Below are 22,284 nucleotides of genomic sequence, written 5' to 3'. Positions count from 1 at the left end.
CAGAGATCCGCCTGGCTCTGCCTCCCGAGTGCTGGGATTAAAGGCGTGTGCCACCACCACCCAGCCTAAGTTATTTTTAATTTACAAAACAAAACCGCCCATAAAAAGCTATTACTAGTTTTATAATATTTTTTTACACATTTATTGTGTATGTGTACGTACACACACACACACACACACACACACACACACACACAGGATAACTTGTGGGAATTGGTTCTCTCCTATCTACCTGAGTTCCAGGGATTAGAACTCAGGTTGTCAGGCCTATTGGCAAACACCTTTATTCGTTGGCCCCTAATCACTTCCTAATTAGTAATATTTAATGATCTCCAATCTGTTAGTATAAACAAGCAAAACATATGGAAGAACTGTAGTTAATTCCCCTACAACACTTGATTTTTCCTGACACCACAAGCTTTAAAACCAGGTTCTTTGAAGAATTTACTTTTATTTATGTGTATGTATGCCACGTGTGTTCAGGTGCCTTTGGAGGCCAGAAGAGGGCATTGGATCCTTTGGAGCTGGAGCTATAGGCAGTTTGGAGTTGCCTGACGTGGGTGCTGGGGACTGAACTCTGGACCTCTGGAAGAGCAGAAAGCATTCTTAATAGCTGAGTCATCTCTCCAGCCCTACAAAACCAGGTTCCTAGTGGTACTCATCCAAAACACTCGAAATCCTTGTGTTTAAATGGAATCTATTTAATTTTTTTAAATTAAGGATTGGGCTAGATGACATAAAATATGTAACTAGAAAAACAAATTTTCTGTGGCTTTCTGACGACTGTCCTAAGCCATTACAATAGTTTATGACAAGTGGCAAGTGTAACTCGGAAACTAACTTAATCCAGCAGTAGAATAAAAACATGTCAGTAGTACTGAATGAATATATCTCTTTCTCATATATATCTATATATATATTTGTGTGTATATATAGCTTTGCACAATCAGGGAGCAAGGCACATAATGAAATGAGTGTACATTTATGCAGAAGAAAACAATAAAGGCTGCAAGAAAACCACAACTTCATCTTTACCAAGCTGTGCATAATCCTCTGAATAATGTCCTCTTTCTGGTACATTTGTTATCTTCATGCTTTAAAAAAGTATACTTCTACATTATATCTGTTTATGACAAAGTTCCCACAGCTAGAAGTCAGCGTGAGCCTTGACTCCAGGGAAAGGAGAAGACAACCCCGGTTAGAGATAATGTGCAATTCTTTGAAAACAGTAAACAGTATTTTTACAACACTGAGCACAAGCTAATCATAGTTTACCTTACGCATCTCTGCAAGAAGAGTTCACTAGAGGCTGATAGTAAAACTAAGCACAGTCATTTCAAACATTCCAGTTAATGCTTATTTCCTAGGAGGAACTATTTACAGATACAGGAAAAACTAGGAGGTGGAATTATGAAAACGGCAGTTTTTGGTATTAAATTGTAACAAATTTAATGAATGGATAGTTCCTAAAAATGTATCCCGTCTCCCTTAAGTGCTGCAGCCACGTCGTCTTCCTAAGAAGTTTAACCATCACTTGCTTGAAATTCATGGACAACAGGCTCCCAGATCTGGCTGCCTCTGAAGTAGGACCCAGTGTTGACGCGGGCCGCTTCTCTAAACATCTTTGGTAGAAAACAGCCAGACTCCATTTAGGTGGATGAAAACTCTTGTAATTTAAGACAGTTATTCCCCCCTTCAAAAATACTTACCTGTCTTCACTTTGGTTAGCACCTCCAAGTTTAGTTGGTGACTGTTGTTTTTAGATGCTATTCCTCTAGTGAGTTCAAGGCACTGGGGATTATGTTATAGCAGATAGCTTTCTAACTGGCTTACTTCACAGCAAACCAGAGCCCATGCCTGCCAACACATTGTGTATGAAATACATTGTTTCATAACACATTTTCACTGGATTTTAAAAGGACCATCTTAAAAGATGGTGGGACTTTTTTCTTGCATTTCCTTTTGGGTCAACTTTGGAGGGGTCACATATTACAGAAAACATAAAGTTAAACATTTTTTAAAAAATTAAAGTTCCAAAAGGTTTGTGTAATTTGAAAGGAATTTCTCTAAGGGAAAGCCATCTTCATGTATAAACAAAAATAATTAAGCCTTTTTTTTTTAAATGAAGCCATCACATTCATACAGGATATTGTTTTAATTGTTCTAAATTGGAGTAAAATCTGGAGTTACATCAGTTTTAGTGCTAGTTCTGACGATACATGAAAATGTTTGGAATGGGTTTTTTACTTGCTTAAACACCACCTTGTATCTGTAACTTAAAGCTGTTTTATTTGAGTAGCAAAGGTGACGTGTTCTTTTGGAAGTCTGATGAACCAATTCACACTACTGCTCAGCTTTTGAAACCTGGATTCCTGCTGATCCTGACCTTAGAGTTGTTACCCTGTTAGAATTACTTTGACCTCAATTTTAACTTTTTAGACAAACTCAGTACTATTTATAACATCAAAGTACAATAAAGAGAGGAAACCTAAAACAGTTTTCAGCCCTTTACAAGATAGGACATCAGTGGGTAGGAGCACCTTGATTTTGAAGGACTTTATAAAAACAAAACAAAAAACCCATTGTTCCTTACTTTTAATTGTCTAATGAAAATAGGTCTTTTTGATCATTAAGATCCAGCCATCTTTCTCTCATTAAAAATTTAGACATTGAAAAAAAATCATTATACAGTTACGTGGATGTCTGAAGAAAACTTTCCCCCCCCTCCAAATGAGAATTCCAGCAACTGAAAAGAGAAAGTGCATTTAAATCTTGTGGGAGTAAAAGCCAAGCTGAGGAGATTTACTAAGAACAGTATTCATGCTGGGCGGTGGTGGCGCATGCCTTTAATCCCAGCACTCGGGAGGCAGAGGCAGGCGGATCTCTGTGCCCAGGAAAGGCACAAAGCTACACAGAGAAACCCTGTCTCGAAAAACTTAAAAGAAAAGAGAAAGAACAGTATTCATGCCAAAACCTGTGAACCGCAGGTAGGTTGTTATAGTCGGAATAAGTTCTGCTTCAGAGTTGGTGCCCAGACTTTAAGCACTAAGAGACTTGAAATTCCCTATATAGTAAAACTTGAGGGGGTCACCGATTCTGAAAAGCACTTATTTATCCTGCCCACTAGGTAGTGTCCAGGCAGCCTCCTGCGAAGGTCATGAGGCTGGAGCTGCTGAGCTGAGGGCAGGCAGTGAAGGCGTCAGAACTGGTGTCAGCGGGCAGCAGGTCTTGTCCATGAACCCACCAGAGCAAGACTGAAGCTACACCTCAGCAGAGCCTCAGCAGAGCCTCCCCACACTGGGCAGTGAAAGGAAGATGGCAATGTGTCACCTTTGGTGTTTTTTTAAATTAACAGCTATGTCTGTCTTTGGAGAAATAGAAAGAAACTGCATCTGTCACATGAGGAGTCAGAAATGGACAGTTGACCTCCTCTCATTTTCTGAACATTACTAGTGTTCAAAGATACCTGTTCTCCCTTGAAAACAAAACCAGGAGCAGTGGCTGGGGATGGACCTAAGAATTCCCTGAAGTCAACCCTGAAGAAATCAAAGTTGTTGATTTAGGGCTCAGTCTAGATTGGAGGTACGTATTTTTCCACTCAAGGAAGCCTTAAGTTATCTACCTGGCTTAATTTAAAAAGAAAACAAAAACACCCCCGGAGATAAGCACCAGAGGTCACTGGATCCACACTCGAGGTTTGTTGTAGATTGAATGTAGAGCTGCAGGTTGATGAGCATGAGGAAGTACTTCAGTGTGGCCTGGCGTCTGTGCTCAGATTAGCTACGTTTGTTGTGCATGTTGAAACTCACAGTGCAGGTAGATTAAAGGTCATAATCATAAGAATAGCAAGCACATAAATACTTGGTGAGCAATTTGAAAGATCCAAAAAGTAACTTTAAGTTGGGTTTTTAAAAAGCACAATGACTTACAGTCATTTCCCCCTAACTTCATGGCTGTAGTGACGAATGGCTGCAGATGTGATGGGCAGTGCCACTTACACATCTTTATGATGCAGTTCCTCATTGGAGAGTATTGTAGTGAAACTTGGCACACAGTACTGAGACTATATTCAACAATTGTTTATCTTCTTTACCCAGATTCGCTGGAGTTATTTTCTGCTCGAGGGACTGGACCAGAAGATGTCTGCATTTAGCACTGGTTATCTTTATAATAGGCACAGACTCTCTTTACGAGATGTGTTCATTTGTAATTGGTGGGATGGCCAGTTTTTATTCTCTTACTTAAAAATAGCTAAGACTGCATTTTAGTCCCATCAACCTATCACTGTAAGTTGACAAGCACATACTTTTCTCATGTACCAAGAAAAAAATTAAGCACAGTAGTGTCATCAGAGTAGTGCTCCTAAGTTTTGCCCAACGGTACATGCATATGCTACTGTCACTGTAACTGGACTATGACACTGCTCCATCAGAACACCTGGTCACCTGTAAAATCTCTACACTCCAGCTGTAAACAGCAAAGATCTTAGCAGCTCCAGTAGCTATGGGTGAAATTATGAAAACTCATTTTGTTATATCCTAAATGGATTCTTTGCAATACAACCTGATGAATGACACTGGTCCAGGGCCATTCTGTCTGAAATGACAGACAGTTCTGACAGACAGGAAAAGCCCAGTTCTGTCTTTTCTTCCTCATCTCTCGTAGAGAACAACTTGTAAAGAAGGCATTGCAGAAGTTGACTTTGTTTTAAATGATGTACTGCATTGGGCACACGGAGTATATTTCATATTTGGACTATCCACGGATTCAAATGTCTGTTAATGTACATACTATATGCAAAGGTAACTGACCCAAAGAAATAACTGGGGTAGTACATTACAGTGTGTACTGGACGTTCTCACAATAAAGCAAGACTCATGAAGCCAAGTTGATGAGGCTTCTGAAGACAGTACTGAAAGTGGCTAGGATTAGAAGTGGAGCATTAAATATTCGTTGTGTTGTAGGCAAAAAACTGACCTGTGAAGCCATTGCAGGTGTGGCTGGGTCCCGGCAGGCCTACTGCAGCTACAAGAGCCGTGACTTCCCCACGTCCAACCACAGTGTCCTCAGGATGGCCCTTCCTGCTCTAGTTACCCGTTCTGTAGCATGAAGGTTTTCCTGATTGAAAGTGCCCTTTCCATAGAGTATTTAAGTGTCGGTCAAGACAACCCGGAAAACCCAACAAAACAGCCTACAGCTATACCAAACATCTGGACGATAGTTTTAAACTGAGAAACTGCCCATCCATTTCTTCCTTCTAGAAACATGCACAGATAGGTGGCACATGGACAGACACTGATGAAATACCTTCTAGATTTTGGTCCAATCCATATGATAAACAAATTATAAATGACAACATATCCCCTCCTATGTGTCCTTCCACTCAAAATATACAAAACCCCATTTTCTGATTAGGAGGCAAATGGAATAAATAGAATCAGTTCTCTCTATATATACACATTCACAGATGTATACATACGTGTATATACACACACAATCTATAGAGCTGTGTGCACATGTATGTACACACACGCAGCACATATACACACAAACACACACATAGCTGGACACTACCTGAATAACATATCGGGAGGCTCTGAACACCTGGATTCACAGATGATCAGGTGAACTGATTGTAGAACTGATTATAGATAACATGAAAAGAAGTCTTGTGGCTACCAGTCTCTCGAGAGCTTAGTATTCTGGTCTCTTTTAGGGGGAGCAGGAGGGGGTCCTCTTCGCAATGTTGCATAGCCGGAAATATGACTACCTCCAAAGCCAGCCTTCTGCTGGTCGGACAGCAGTTCTGGTGGGGGTGGGGGTAGCGCCATGTCGTCCATGGTGGCTGTGGGTTCTGCTCTGGACATGCGTGAGGAGGAGAGGGAGCCATGCCTTGTGATAGACTTGCGCTGCAGTGTCCTGTTAAGATCGGCTAGGAATCCAGGCTGGACACTAAGGCTGGATTTGGGGGAGGTGGGCACTTGGGGCACAACTGTGGTCATCGCTGGTTGCTCAGAGATGTCAGCTTGGGTGAGGCGGGTGCTGTCGTTTCGTTTGGGCCGGGTAGGCGGAGGGGCCTTCTTCACTGATGTTTTAGACCATAGCTGTGGCTGAGGGTTAACAACTGCCACTTTGGGGGAGGTGTTTCCCGAGAACACGGCGGGAATCTCAATAGGGGGCAGAGGAAGCTCTATCTCGGGTGGAGGGGGTGGGAAGTCAGAGTCGGAAGGAGGAGACGGAAATTCCACTACGGAGTCCTTCCCACGGCCACTCAGAACGGAGGGTTTTGTAGACACACTCCCTTGCTGGTGGATTCCGGGGAGGTTGACTCCAGACAGGTGTAGTTTCCCAGGTTTGGGGGGTGCTGCCGGAGGTGGTGGCGTCTCCTTGTGGGGAGACCCCGACTCGGCTGGCGGTGCGAACTTGCTGACTAGACTGTCGACCGAGGGTCGCTTGGGCTCGGGGTGCTCCGCACAACTGCCCGACTTCATGCTGGAGTTGCGCTGCGGGGTTGGGGGGGGTTTCTTCCCCCCGGGGCTGGACGTCTTACTCGGCTTTTTGCCCGGAGATCCGCCTTTGTCGGGGAGAGGTGAGGCCATGGGCGGCGCTGGTGGCGGGGCCGGGGCCGGGGCCGGGGCTGGAGGAGGCGGAGGAGGAAACACCAGGCTGCTTTCTGGAGGGGGAGGAGGGAAATCTGGGGAAGGGACAGGGATTGAGCTGGGCTGCCATTTGGGTTTTGCTTTCACCGCAGGAGGGGACTGTGGGGTGACACTTGCTGGGAGGGGTTTGGGGGGCTGCGCGTCCACAGGAGGAGGAGTGGGAGGCGGTGGAAACTGACTGGCTATCTGCTTTACAACCGAGGGCACAGGGGACAGAGGAGAGGGCGGTGGCTTCACCCCAAAGCTCTGCTGCTTGGGCAGTGTCGGTGGGGGACACGGGGCAGGCTGGACAGGGGGAGAGGGTGCCATGTGAGAAACGGGGAAAGCGGGCTGCTTCTTTGCCGGGGGCACTGGAGGTGCAGGGGCGGGCGGTACGGACTGGGCCACCGTGGGCGCCACAGTTTTGGTGCTGGCTGAGGGAGGAATGGTCACCAGGGGCTTAGGGGGCGCTTGAGGGGGGCCAGCTGGAGGGATGGGAGGAGCCGGTGGAGGTGTGGGAGGGGCCGCCTGAGGACCATGCTGGACTTGATGAATCTTCAGCGGAGGTGGCTGGGGGCTGAACTGGGGCAGGGACGGGACGCACGGCACCGGCTTTAACTGGGCCATGGCTGACCCAGGGGTTGGGGGTGGTGGGGGAGGAGGGGGTGGAGGAATAACTCCATTGGGGGGCACCACCATCTGCGCCTTGAGGGACTGTGAAGCCAGAGGCGGGGGCTGCATCACTGCGGGCGGGGGAGCCTTGAACAGGGGCCCTGAATGCTGAGCTGCGTTTTGCAGCCTGGTGATTGTGCTGTACTTGACGAACATGGTGGCCGAGGAGCCTGCAGAAGGTGCAGACTGGCTGGGCAGAGGGGGAGGGGGAGGGGGAGGGGGTGGGGGTGGAGGAGGGGGAGGAGGTGGCGGTGGAGGAGGCGGCAGGGGGGGTGAAGGTTGTGAGGCAGTGTAAGGGGTGAGGATCTTAGTTTGAGGGGACAGAGGGGGCATGAGTGAAGTGTAGGACCGATTCATAGATTCCATTCTGGCCTAGAGGGGGTAGAGAGGGCAGCGGGAGAGAGAGAAACAGAACAAAACAGTTACAGAGGTAAGCAAGCTCGGACTCCATCAAACCAAAAAGCAAGGGGTCTGGGGCATGCATGAAGAGGATGCAGCGGTTGGTGATTATAAAGACGGACAATGTCAGGAAGGTTAAAATCTGATTCCCTAGGTAACAAGGACACAGAAAATTAGTTTTACCCTGCAATATTCTTTTAACAGCTACACTGCCTAATAGTCTAGGAATGAGTTCCTGTTGCAAAGCCATCTGGGTGGTGACAGGATGTATGATTTCTGACCTTGGCAATGGGACTGTCATAAACCCTGCCCCAGGCCCTCCTGGGCTCCAGAGTTCAGTCCATGACTGCATCCACATCAAGCAGATGGAGTCCTAGGGGAGGGGACGCTCGCTGGTGGGGGGCTCCCGAGGAGTGGGGCTCCCGAGGAGTGAGGACGGCTTTCTGACTCTAGTCAGCTGACGCGTGAGCAGGAGAATGCTCGGCAGCTGTGCAGTCACACGGGAGTGAATGAACCCGACACACACACTCTGGTGTGGAAGCGCTCGACATCCAACATGCACAGAAGTCCAGCAATGCAGGTAAGGGGGAGCATTCTTTACATTTGCTTTACTGGAAAATACATAAAGAAATGTGTTGTAAACATTACAGCAAAAGATAAAACATCATACAGAAAAAGCCGGATGAAAACCAGAGGAAACTCTGGAGAGCTAACGGGACTCATCAGCAAGCGGGAACCAGGGTCTGCCCTCTGGGTGGTACTCGGCGCTGCTGAAATGACTAATTCTGGTTGTCTACTGCCTGAACCAACCATGAACAAGTCTGTGGTTCAAGGACTTCTGAAATAAGCAAAGGAAGGAATTTTGATTTAATAACTTTGGGAACACCTCTTAGGCTCTTCGAACAACTGTGAAGACATGAGGTGACCCATCGGTTTTCCATCACAAATGATATCTAATTGGCACTGAGGGGACTTAAGTTAGTGAACTCAAGTGTTCATTCATAGGGCTGAATTCTAATGTCTATCAGGACGTTCCCATGTGTCTCTAAAAATTATACATCAAAATCAAAGCATTAGTTTGTAAGATTTGGTTATAGGAGTCACCCAGGTTAATGTGTTTCAGAGAATAGACCCTGACCTTAACTTGACCCTGTCTTGGCTGCTTCAGGGATGCAGACCTTAGCTGTGCTGGCCTTCTCATGTGGCACCTGAGACTGAGGTAACAGAAGAAACACACAGAAGGATCAAGACTCAAACAAACTGACATTTCTGCAGGGCGGGGGGTCATTCTCTTTCTGAAACCACAATGACAGACTTGTTTCCTAATTACAGAGCATCTGGGTCTCACTGTTAATCATGTTTAAGGTAAAAGCTTTTTGTTTTTGACAGCAGCGGGAATTTACCCTGGAGTTTTGTGCATGCTAGACAAGTGCTCTACCACTGAGCTACATCTCCAGCCAAGGCTGAGATTTCATTCTTCAGACATTTAAAATTACATAGACTACTGTTTCTAGTGTATGCTTAGAGTATTAGTTTCATCTAAATTGGTTCACAAGGAACTGGGATTGGTGACACAGTCCTACTTGGAGGCTGAGACAAGAGGATTACATGGTGAAGGACAGCCAGGAAAACTAAGTGTGACAGATTATCTCAAAACATTTAAAAAAAGACTGGGACGCAGGTCCGTGACAGAGGGTTTGCCTAGCATGTGCAAGGTCCTAGGTTCAATCCCCAGTACTTGGGGGAAAGGACTCTAGGGTGGAAGAGATTTATTAAAATTTTCTGATAGGGGAGTTTTAACTGTGTTTAAGTAATTTAGGTTATTAAAACCAATCACTGACTACTCATTTTCATACCTCCCACCATGCCAGTTAATCAACCACATATGCAAATTATGTAATTAATTTGTTTTAAGGACAAAATTAAATGTTCCTTTTGATTCTCATTTGTGAATGTGCTTATATCTGTGACTCAGACCAAAAGAACAAAACAAAAAAAAAAAAAAAAAAAAACCAAAAAAAACTAAAAAACTAAAAACAAAACAAAAAACAAGAACAACAACAACAAAAAACCCAAAACAAAATGCTGACTGTATAAAAAGCAAAATAGTCCAGGCAGGGCGTCACTCGTTCCTTGGTGGAACACACCCTTTCTGATTTAAGTGGTGACTACAGCCAGAACACATCCTTTCTATAGGAATTCTGAGGCTATTTGACAAAGAACTACCATGTCTTCCAACTTAACTTAAAAAAAAAGCCTCTAAGGTAGCTCTCAAATCTTAGCAGAGAAGTTTCTCTGTGCGGTAGAGTGGTGAATGCAGAAACTCAACAGGTCAAGTGCAGAGAGGAAGTGACCACGGAGGCCCAGCTACAAGAGGGACACCTGTATGTCACAGCACCTCTCCCCAAGGCCAGGGACCGTGATGGAAGAGGGAGAAGGAAAAGTTTAAGGTGGAGAGGACCCAAGTGGGATAATGTCTTCAGGGCATGAGAGAACCGCTGGACCAATGGACTCAGCTGTGGTTGCCGGCCTCAAGGCATTCTAGCAGAGTGGGAGGGGGTCATGAGCCCCCATCCCCAACTGGGGAGCAACTGATAGCTGGAGGCTTCTGGAAAATGGAAGAGCCAGTTTTCTGTCACCGAGCGGCTCCTGGAGAATGACCCACGTTCCAGTGGATAGCCACCTATGTGTCTGTCAGCAGCACAGACTGAACTAAGTGGATTTTTTAAAGAAAAAAAAGGAAATGAGATTAGGAGGTGAGGTGGTTCTGGAAGGAGTGGGGGTTATTCTTAAAATACTTTGTATTTATGTCTGAAATTTTCATATGTTAAAAAAAAAAAAAGAAAAAGCTCGCAATATTATAGTCTGTATAATATTACTGAATATTGTCCAAGATTCAGGAACCCAAAATTTTAAGAATGATTTAAATTTAGCCTTCTGCATAAAACATATCTTGAGAAAATTTATTGAGGCCTACAGGCATACCTCAAGACTGAAAGTAAGGAATGAATCTGAATTAAGTTAAAAAGGAAAAAGAATTGTGAGCAACTTCTCTGGAGCTTTGGGCAATGGCACTGCATGGTGTCGCTCCAGCCAACCGGTGACAGTTGGAGGGGGGTGTGTGTTATAACTTAAAAATGTAAGCCGCTGATTCAAGTGTGTAAACAACTGCCCCTAAAAAATGAAGATCCTAGGTCACTGGTCATGACAGACAACTCTAAAATGGTTTCCCCACTCTGATGAAGATGACTGAAGATCTAAGAAGGAAGACAAACCATGCCAAATGAGACTAATAAGGACTAAAGGAGCACAAGCTTAGCCAGTGGACGACCACAGGTTTATATGTAAAGTTAACGTGTGTTACCTTGCCGGACTCTTCCAGCTGAGTGCCACGCTTCCAGGCTTCCGAGAAGATGGAGCTCACAGTGCTTTGGGAACGGACGTGTCCTGTTGGCAGGGTGTCAGAGACTCCACTGTCAGACTGGTTGGAGTGATTTGACTGAGACTCTGTTTAAAATAGTTAAACTTTCAGCAGTTACCATTGGATCTATGGATATGCACATTTTAAATGTTACGGTTAAGGACTAGGTAGAATGGCAAATCGACTTCTCTTACTCTAGATTCAGAAAATACAGTCTAGTAGAAAAACCTTATCTTACAGTTAGTTAGAAAATTTTACTCTTTAATTTTTTTTTTTTTTTTAATTGTTCACCATGAGAGACTGACACAAGTCATTAGGACCCTGAAAACCTGTCTTGGATAAAAATCTACTCTGAACAGGTTTAAAAAAAAAAAAAGAATTGATGAGCCATCAATTACATCTACATTATTTTAAGAATCAGTCTTTTTCAGGCCATTTCCGAGCAGCTTCTAAATTCAGACCCTTCTCTAGCAATCAACAGTATTTAGTGAGTCCTCCAACTGAGAAGAAAGTGTTTTTCCCAGGGATTTAGGTCCTGGCACCGCTGAGCAGCAGCCAGGCTACAGCTAGCTTCAGGCTGGGTGATAGTGGGGAGCAGGCACAGGGGTTGTGGCTGAGGGTAACATGCACCTCAAACTGACGTCTGGACTGGAAGAGCTGGAAAGATGACTTCTCTGGATTCTAAGGTAATTATGTATGTACCTTAGGTGATGCCTGGCAAGCAGTGGAGACTCAAAGCTGTTCCCAGCCATCAATCACTTTGTGAAGAATGGAAGCTATTAACCTAAGTTCAGTAGCCTAAGCCCCAAGTTCTTCATTAAGGCTATCCTTCAGGTAAAAATACAAGGAATATGATGAAAATCTGTGACAGTAAAGCTCATTTATTACCCCTAACAACAGACTGTGAGACTGGAGCACATGGATCTTTGTGCTCTTATGTTTTCCCCTTGAAAGCCTAACATTTCAATAAAGTGGACAAGGACACCAGTGAAGGGAAGGTGCAGTATTTCTGAGGGAACGTAGGACATGGACTTCAGTGCTGCATGATGTGAAAACAGAATACACCTTCCTCAGCCTGCTGGCCTTCTCTGAATCCTACTTGCTGCACGGTTTTCTTACCTTGGTCTTTCTAGTCCAACTTTCCAGTCCAACTTTCTAGAGTATTTTTTCCACTCTAATGAACATCTCATTTTAGATTTTTATATATTACTTTCATATTAGAATAGAGTAAGTTTGCATTCTTACTGATTCAGCACCTACTTGTCCCATAATTCTGTTTAAATTTATAGTGCATTTGCCACAGCCATGAAGTGGACACTGATTTACTAATAACCACATGCCACACTACATGTATCCATATTCTGGTCCAGGATGCCACATTATAGTTGGTTATCTTGAGTCCTCTGACAGTTGTTTTTTTTTTAAAATGATTTTGATAGTCTTGAGAACTACTGGCCAAGTCTCATCACACTGTATCAAGGGACCCTGTGACTAAAGCTGCTTGTCTGCTTTCCCCACTGTGAAGTTACTGCGTTCTCAACCCTATTCCTTTTTAAGGAAATCACTATGTGTAGCTCTTTAAGAGGGCAAAGTGTATACAGAAATCATTTAGAAATATTTTTATTCAGAGACCGGTAATGCCTGAGGGGCACTCACCAACCTAAGACAGAGCACCTGTGTGGCCTGGGCAGGTGTCTCCTTGACGGGTAAGGTGACCTGCTGACATCCCATGCAACCTAAGTCAGAAGCTCATTTTTTAGTAAAAGGGGGACCTGCAGGGCCCTGGCCCCTGTTTTGGGTGACTGTTGCCTTGCTTGCTGACCTTGACCTTGATATCTTCCCTATGCTAATTCTCTGCCGGGTTCCACGCTCCTGAATGCTTAAGGGAAGTTCCTTGTTTGTGTATCCTGCATAATGGGCATAAACAGCTTAGATGCAAGATTGTAAAACATCAGTAGTGAACTTCTGCCCTCCGGGGTCCTCCCATTGTGCTGTAAGCCTGTATTTAAGACCTCCTCCCTCCTTCAATAAATGGCATTCGGCATTAATAAAAAAAAAATAAATAAATGTAAGAATAATAAATAAATAAATAAAATATTTTGTGCTAGCTCAATTAGAGCGTACCCTTCCTGCAGAGGACCTGGATTCTGCCCCAGCACCCACATTAGGCAGCTCACAACTGCTAATAACTCTAGTTCCAGGGGCCCAATGCCCTCTTCTGGCTTCTGTGAGCACCAGCATGTGCATGGTACACATGACTCATATAGACACACACACATAATAAAAAATAAATCTTTTTTAGAGTTGGGGCATGAAAGGAGCTGAGGGAAGGGACAGAAGGTGATGTCATATTTTAATTAAAAATGTATTTAAAATCTTTAAAATCTTTTGTATGGAAATTATGTTATCATGGATTCAGTGATATATCTTCTAATTTGGTTATAATTCTATGCTACATTGTATATTTCTTTTGCTCAAAGTTATTCCAGCTTTAGGCACTGAAGCTCTTTCAAGTTGGCATCTATGTCCCTCTGAGAAACGCTTACTCTATTTTTCAGTCCTTCTGCTTAAGAATCATCTTGTATATTCTCTCCCATAGCTTTAGAGTCAGCACTGATTCCCTCTTTCGGTGACTGGGCTGTGGTCAGTCTCATTGTTATGGGTGTTACTTCTTCTAGGCCCCTTCAGTTGTCAGAACCAGAAAATATGTGCTTTCGTGGGTTACAGACATTACATCTTCACAGGTTAGTATATATGTACCACAATCCCAAATATGCTTTTATTATTCAGAGATAATGTCAAGTCATTAAAGAATGACATGGATTATCATTCAGGGAAGATTCTGAAAGAAGCATTTAACTGACATTCTGATTTTAAAGTACGACATTCTGATTTTAAAGATGTGGAGATCTAGAAGCCCCTCTGAGTGTCACCAATAGTGTGACAGCTTAAATGGCTGCCTCGCCGTAATTCTGAACTAGCTGGAAGTTATTTTCACTGCACTGCAATGTCAGGAAAGCTGTGTAGGAGTGCAGTGTCCTGACTGAGGGCTTGTGAGTACTTCTCCAAGTGGCTTCTACATCACGTCTTATCAGTATGTGTGAATTTTCAAATCACGTCATCAGTATAAACTATAACAGTGCATTAGAAGTGCATTTCAGATGCTTGTGAACTAGTTTATAGCACTGCATTTTTAATAACTTTGTGGGGAAATAAGACAAAAAAAAGTATCCACTGATCAGAAATTAGGTATGGCTGTGGTTTTTTTAGAAACAAGCTGAAATTTCAAGTTCTATCACTCTTGATAAGGACATCAGATTGGTAGTAAAGTCGTGCTGTGTGCTACTGTGAACTACCTGGGATGCTGGAAGAACTGGATCCAGATTTAATGCTGGAGCTGGATAACGAAGTCCAGTCGTAAGCGGACTCTGTCCTCTTCAAGGCTTCTTGGTAGTTTGTGTAGAGCTGCTTCCCATACTAACAAAGGAGACAAATGATGACGTTAACCAAGTTGGTACGGAAGGATGTGAGAAAGGGCGGGAAACACTGGTGTACTTGTTCAGTCTGTACTGATACCCACAATACTCTCAATAGTCCTCAATTCTAGAAAAGCTACATTTGTACTCGTTTTCCTTAGTTGTAAGGACAGCAGGAAGCCAATTTTATTGGTGTTTATAATAGAAATAAAAGTTGCCCCCCCCACTAGATTCTTATTCTATTCAGGGATACTTGATCTACTTGATAAATAACCGTAATTTAAGACTTTTTATTTGGGGGCTGGACAGATCTGCAAACAACAACAAAACCCATCTGCTTAGGCTAAACTTGGCTACATAATCATATAATGTGAGAGACCTTCCTCCAGGATGCACCCCGACCCCCACCACCCACTGGACTCTGTCCCTCCAAGACCCACCCCACCCCTCACACCTGAACATCCTCCCCATGGCCAGCACTCCTCCGCAACCCCAGCAGACTACATAGGCACAGGTACAAACCACACCCACTGGAGGAACAGGCACAGACATAACCCACAACCACTGGTTAGAACAGACGACACAGACACAGGCCCGGCCCACAGCAGTTGAGTAAACGCCAGTGCCAGAACACATTCAACAACTGAATGAGCAGTGTGGCTCCACAGAACCCAGTGATCCCACAACGGCAAGACCTGAACATTTCAGTGCAGCTGAAACACAAGAAAATGACCTTCAAAACAACTTTATGAAGCTGAGAGGCCCGTAAAAGAGGAAATGAAAAATTCCTTAAAAAAAATCGAGGAAAAGACCAGACAAAAAATTGGCAGAAATTAATAAACTCCTTAAAGCCAAGAAAAAAACAAGCAAGTGAAGGAAATGGTTCAAGACTTGATAATTGAAATAAAAACAATAACGAAAATATAAACTGAGGGAATTCTGGAAGTGGAAAATCTGGGGAATCAAACAGGAACTACAGATGAAGGCATCACTAACATAAGATAGAAGAGAGAATCTCAAGCTTTGAGGATATGATAGGAGAAATAGATTCATCAGTCAAAAAATGTTAAATCCAATAAATTCCCAACATAAAACATCCAGGCAATCTGGAACACCATGAAAAAACCAAACATAAAAATAACAGGAATAGAAGGAGAAGAATCCCAGCTCAAAGGCACAGAAAACATATTCAACAAAATCATAGAAGAAAACTTTCGCAACCTAAAGAAGGAAATGCCTGTGAAGGTACAAGAAGCTTACAGAACACCAAATAGGCTGGACCCCACCCCCCAAAAAGAGTCCCCTCACTACATAATAATCAAAACACTACAGAATAAAAGGAAGAATATTAAGAGCTTCAAAGGAAAAAGGCCAAGTAACATATAAAGGCAGACCCATCAGAACTGCACCTGACTTCTCAAGGGAGACTCTAAAAATCAGAAGGTCCTGGACAGATGTCCTGCAGACACCAAGGGACCACGAATGCCAGCTCAGACTACTTTACCCAGCAAAGCTTTCAATCACCATAGACAAAGAAAACAAGATATTTCATGACAAAAACCAGGTTTAAATAATACCTAGACACAAATCCAGCCCTACAGAAAGTACAATAGGGAAAACTCCAACACAAGGAAGCTAGCTAGCTATATCCATGAAAACACAAGCAATAGATAATCTCATACCAGCAAAACCCAAAAAAGTGAAACACACACACTATCATCGCCGCCACCACCACCAAAACCAAAAAATAACAGGAATTAATAATCACTGTCATTAACATTTCTTAACATGGATGGACTCAATTTCCCAATAAAAAGACATAGGCTAACAGAATGGATTAAAAAAAAAAAAAAAAAGAAACCCAGGATACACCCTTCTGCTGCATACAAGAAACACACCTCAACTTAAAAGACAGGCATTACCTTGGAGTAAAAGGGTTGGGAAAAGATTTTCCAATCAAATGGATCTAAGAAGCAAGCCAATGTAGCTATCCTAATATCTAACAAAACAGACTTCAAACTAAAATTAATCAAAAGAGATGGAGAAGAACATTTCATATTCATCACAGGAAAAATCCATCAAGATGAAGCCTCAATTCTGAACATCTATGCCCCAAATACAAGGGTACCTGAATTTGTAAAAGAAAAATTACTAAAGCTTATATCACACATCAAACCCCACACATTAATAGTGGGAGACTAGCTGGGCGGTGGTGGCACACGCCTTTAATCTCAGCACTTGGGAGGCAGAGGCAAGCGGATCTCTGTGAGTTCGAGGCCAGCCTGGTCTACAGCGCAAGTTCCAGGACAGGTTCTAAAGCTACAGAGAGAAATCCTGTCTCCAAAACAAAACAAAAAGTGAGACTTCCAACACCCAACTCTCACCATTGGACAGGTCTGCCAGAAAGAAACTTAACAGAAAAACAAGGGAACTTGCAGATGTTATGACTCAAGTGAACTTAATAGACAACTACAGAACATTTCACTCAAACACAAAAGAATATACTTTCTTCTCAGTACCTCATGGAGCCTTCTCTAAAATTGACCACATACTCAGTTACAAAGCAAATCTCAACAGATACAAAAAAACTGGAAGGTTTTTCTTTTCTTTTCTTTTCTTTTTTGAGACAGGGTTTCTCTGTGTAGCTTTGCACCTGTCCTGGAACTCACTCTGCAGCCCAGGTTGGCCTCAAACTCACAGAGATCCACCTGCCTCTGCCTCCGAGTGCTGGGATTAAAGGTGTGCACAACCCCCCCCCCCCCCCCCCCCCCCCCCCCCCCCCCCCCCCCCCCCCCCCCCCCCCCCCCCCCCCCCCCCCCCCCCCCCCGGCTCATACCCAAAGTTATTGGGACACTATGAAAGTAGTGCTAAGAGGAAAGCTCATAGCATTAAGGGCCTACAAAAAAGAATTTGGAGAAATCCTACACAAGTGACTTAACAGCACAACTGAAAGCTCTAGAACAAAAAGAAGCAAATTCACCCAGGGGGAGGAAATAATAAAATTCACTTGGCAGGAAATAATCAAATTCTGGGCTGAAAATAAATTAGAAACAAAGAGAACAACACAAAGAATAAAACAAAGAGTTGGTTCTTTGAGAAAAATCAACAAGGTAGAAAAACCTTTATGCAAACTAACCAAAAGGCAGAGAGATAATTAATCCAAATTAACAAAATCAGAAGTGAAAAAGGGGGACATAACAACAGACTCCGAGGAAATCCAGAGACTCATTAGGTCACACTTCAAAAACCTGTACTCCATAAAATTGGAAATCTAAAAGAAATGCGACAATTCTCTTCATAGGTACCACATTCCAAAATTAAATCAAGACTAGAGAAACAATTTAAATAGACCTTTATTTAACCCCTAAGGGAAATAGAACAGTTATTAAAAGCCTCCCAAAAAAAAAAAAAAAAAAAAAAAAAAAGAGCCCAGGGCCAGATGGTTTCACTGCAAAATGCTATCAGAATTTCAAAGAAGAGCTAATACCAATACTCCTCAAATTGTTCCACACAATAGAAACAGAAGGAACACTGCCAAATTGTTTTTATGAAGCCACAGTTGCCCTGATACCCAAACCACATGAAGATGCAACAAAGAAAAAGAATTACAGACCAATCTCCGTCATGAACATTGATGCAAAAATATTCAACTACTGGCAAACTGAATCCAAGACACATCAAAAAAATCATCCACCATGATCAAGTAGGCATGAGATACAGGGATGGTTCAACGTACAAAAAAATCTGTCAATATCCACCATATAAACAAACTGAAAGGAAAAAAAAAAAAACTACATGATCATCTTATTAGATGCCAAAAAAGCCTTTGACAAAATCCAACACCCCTTCATCATAAAGTCTTGGAGAGATCAGGAATACAAGGAACATACCTAAACATAATAAAAGCAATATACAGCAAGCTGACAGCCAACATCATATTTAAATGGAGAGAAACTCAAAATGATTCCACTAAAATCAGGAACAAGACAAGGCTGTCCACTCTCTCCATATCTATTCAATATAGTACTAGTTCTAGCTAGAGCAGTAAGACAACAAAAGGAGATCAAGGGGATACAAACTGGAAAGGAAGAAGTCAAACTTTTGCTATTTGTAGATGATATGATAGTATACATAAGTGACCTCAAAAATTCTACGAGGGAACTCCTACAGCTGATAAACACCTTCAGTAATATGGCTAGATAAAAGATTAACTTAAAAAAAATCAGTAGCTCTCCTATATACAAATGATAAACAGGCTGAGAAAGAAATAGAGAAAAAAAAAAAAAACCCTTTACAATAGCCACAAACAATATAAAATATCTTGGGATAATTCTAACCAAACAAGTGAAAGACCTGTATAACAAGAACTTCAAGTCTTTGAAGAAAGAAATTGAAGAAGTTATCAGAAAATGGAAGGATCTCCCATGCTCATGGATAGGCAGGATTAACATAGTAAAAATGGCAATCTTACCAAAAGCAATCTACAGATTCAATGCAATCCCTATAAAAATTCTAACACAATTCTTTACAGACCTTGAAAGAACAATACTCAACTTCATATGGAAAAACAAAATATCCAGGATAGCTAAAAAAAATCCTGTACAATAAAGGAACTTCTGGAGGTAGTTCCTGACTTCAAGCTCTCCTATATAATTATAGAAATAAAAACAGCAAGGTATTGGCTCAAAAACAGACAGGTGGATCAATGGAAATGAATTGAAGACCCTGATGTAAATTCACATACTTAAAAACACCTGACTTTTGCCAAAGAAGCCAAAATTATTTAATGGAAAAAAGAAAGCATCTTGAGCAAATGGTGCTGGCTTAACTGGATGTCAACATGTAGAAGAAAGCAATAGATCTGTATCTATCTATTGCCCTGCACAAAACTTAAGTTCAAGTGGATCAAAGATGTCAACATAAATATAGCTACACTGAACCTGATAGAAGAGAAAGTGGGAAGTAGCCTTGAATGCATTGACACAGGAGACAACTTCCTGAATATAACAACAGTAGCACAGACACTGAGAGCAACAATTAAGAAATGAGACCTCCTGAAACTGAAAAGCTTCTATAAGGCAAAGGACACTGTCAATAAGACAAAATGGCAGCCTACAGAATGGGAAAAGATTTTCACCAACCCCACATCTGACAGAAGGCTAATCTCTAAAATATATAAAGAAGTAAAGAAACTAAAAATCAAAATACCAAATAATCCAATTAAAAAATGGGGTACAGAGTTAAATAGAATTCTTAACAGAAGAATATGAAATGTCTGGGACATTTAAGGAAGTGTTCAACATCCTTAGTTGTCAGGGAAATATAAATCAAAATGACTCTGAGATACCATCTTACACCTATCAGAATGGCTAAGATCAAAAACACTGATGACAGCCTATGTTGCAGAGGATATGGAGTAAGGGGAACACTCCTCCACTGCTGGTAGGTGTGCAAACTTGTACAGACACTTTGGAAATCATTATGGTGGTTTCTCAGAAAATTGGGAATCAATCTACCTCATGACCCAGCTATACCAATCTTGGGCATGTACCCAAAGGATGTTCAATCATACCACAAGGACACTTGCTCAATTATGTTCATAGTATCTTTATTCATAATAGCCAGAACCTGGAAACAATCTAGATGCCCCTCAACTGAGGAATTGGATAAAGAAAATGCGGTACATATACACAATAGAGTATTACTCAGCAGTAATAAAAAAAACAATGACATCATAAAATTTGCAGGCAAATTGATGGAACTAGAAAAAAGTTCATCCTGAGTGAGTTAACCCAGACCCAGAAAGACAAACATGGTATGTACTCACTCTTAAGTGGATAACAGATGTAAAGCAAAGGATAACCAAGCTACAATTTACAGCCCCAGAGAAACTAGGCAACAAAGAGGACCCTAAGAGGGACGCATGGATTTCCCTGGGAAGGGGAAATAGATAAGATCTCCTGGGTAAACTGGGGGTAGGGGGGAGAGGAGAGGATGGGAGGATGGGAACATGAGGGATTGGATTGATCAAGTTGGGGGTGGGATGAAGGGGAAGAATAATGAAAGAGATATCTAGATAGAGGGGGTCATTTTTGGGTTAGGGAGAAACCTAGTGTCAGGAAAATTCCCAGGAGTCCACAAGATGACCCCAGCTACGACACCTAGCAATAATGGAGAGGGTGCCTGAACTGGCCTTCTCCTTTAATTAGATTGGTGACTACCCTAATTATTATCAAAGAGCCTTTATCCAGTAACTGATGGAAGCAAATGCAGAGATCCACAGCCAAGCACAGGGTCGAGTCCCTGGAGTCCAGTTGATGAGAGGAAGGAGGGATTATATAAGCAAGGTGGGTCAAGATCATGATGGAGAAACCAACAGAGACAGCTGACCTGAGCTCATGGGAGCTCAGGGACTCTGGACTGACAGCTAGGAAACCTGTATGGGATTGACCTAGGCCCTCTGCATGTGGGTGACAGTTGTGTAGCTTGGTCTGTTTGTGGGACCCCAGCAGTGGGATCAGCACCTGTCCCTGGCACATTGGCTGGCTTTTGGGAACCTATTCCCCATGCAGGGATGCCTCACCCAGTCTTGATGCAGGGGGAAGAGCTTGGCCTTGCCTCACAACATTAACATATTTCCCAACCACCAAGGAAAAAAGGCATTTAAAACATGACCTTAGGCCTGAGGAAACTAGACACTAGCAAATGATGAGCATGCAACAACCAGAACCACCATCAACAATCCCAAGTGTCTAACTAACCCTTCATTATTCCAGCCTCCAAGGAAAAGGAAAGGTACCTTTGCAATTCGGATCCCATTGACCCACTGATGCAGAGTCCTCACATCGTCACAACAGAGGTACTTGATATACTGAGACTTCTTCTGGATCTGTGGGTGCTGCATAAGGAAAGGCAGAATCCAGGGAAGTCTTCTAGGGAACTGGTACTTAAACATACCCTGAGAAGTTACAGTCTTAGAGAAATAGTAAATGGTGCATACTTTTTTCTTGCTTGTTTTTTGAGACAGGGTTTCTCTGTGTAGTCCTGGCTGTCCTAGAACTCACTCTGTAGACCAGGCCAGCCTCAAACTCACAAAGATCTGCCTGCCTCTGCCTCCCAAAAGTGCTGGGACTAAAGGCATGCACCCCTATGCCCAGCTCAGTACATACTTCTTATACAACCATAAAATGGAATAAAACAGCCCATACTTTTTTTTTTTTTTTTTAAATAAAGTATATATCATGTCAAATTTTAGGTCAAGGTGTCCATGCAAACCTTCCTACTTGGGAAGTTCTCAAATATTCCCTTTTACATATCAAAGAAAAACTCTATCAAGATTAAATCAGTGGAATTCTCAGTCTGTAAGATTGAAAATGGAAAAGAAATGTTTACCCAGGAAATCGTGGTTTAGAAGCTGCAAAGGAGAAGGTTCTTCCTTGTGGGTAAACAACTACATCAGGCATGTAAGGAATATATATAGCACAATACTCAGGACAGAAGTCCAGGGTCACACCTGACTGGTGGAACAATACTCTGTAGGTTTCTCTCTCTCCCAAACTCTTTGGTGGGACAAGAGGACAGTGTTGAAGGTTACTATGTCCCAGCAATATTTACTTTATTAGAAGTTAAAATAAGAGAAAAACATTAAGATAGAAGAACACAACTGTCCCTAAATCCC

At 42.6% G+C, this 22,284-nt stretch overlaps 1 protein-coding gene across 8 annotated transcripts in view; it reads right to left on the bottom strand.

The window, feature by feature from the left end:
* Positions 1 to 680: 680 nt before the first annotated feature.
* Positions 681 to 22,284, bottom strand: part of Raph1 (Ras association (RalGDS/AF-6) and pleckstrin homology domains 1) — an 85,398-nt gene continuing 63,794 nt past the window's right edge. For 4 of the 8 annotated variants that reach the window (XM_028856383.2, XM_028856384.2, XM_028856385.2 and 1 more), the window contains 4 exons: positions 21,406 to 21,504; positions 14,487 to 14,607; positions 11,074 to 11,216; positions 681 to 7,682 (listed from right to left, as the gene is read on the bottom strand). In XM_028856383.2, coding sequence (XP_028712216.1) covers positions 5,676 to 7,682; positions 11,074 to 11,216; positions 14,487 to 14,607; positions 21,406 to 21,504 — 2,370 coding nt within the window. In that variant the 3' untranslated portion in view covers positions 681 to 5,675. The other 4 variants (XM_028856387.2, XM_037210352.1, XM_037210354.1 and 1 more) reach the window with 4 other exon arrangements.

The sequence above is a fragment of the Peromyscus leucopus genome, chromosome 13 (genome assembly GCF_004664715.2).
Source record: "Peromyscus leucopus breed LL Stock chromosome 13, UCI_PerLeu_2.1, whole genome shotgun sequence".
Lineage (NCBI taxonomy): Eukaryota > Metazoa > Chordata > Mammalia > Rodentia > Cricetidae > Peromyscus > Peromyscus leucopus.
Note: the sequence above shows the minus strand (reverse complement) of the source record. Positions and strands in the feature narration are given on the sequence as shown.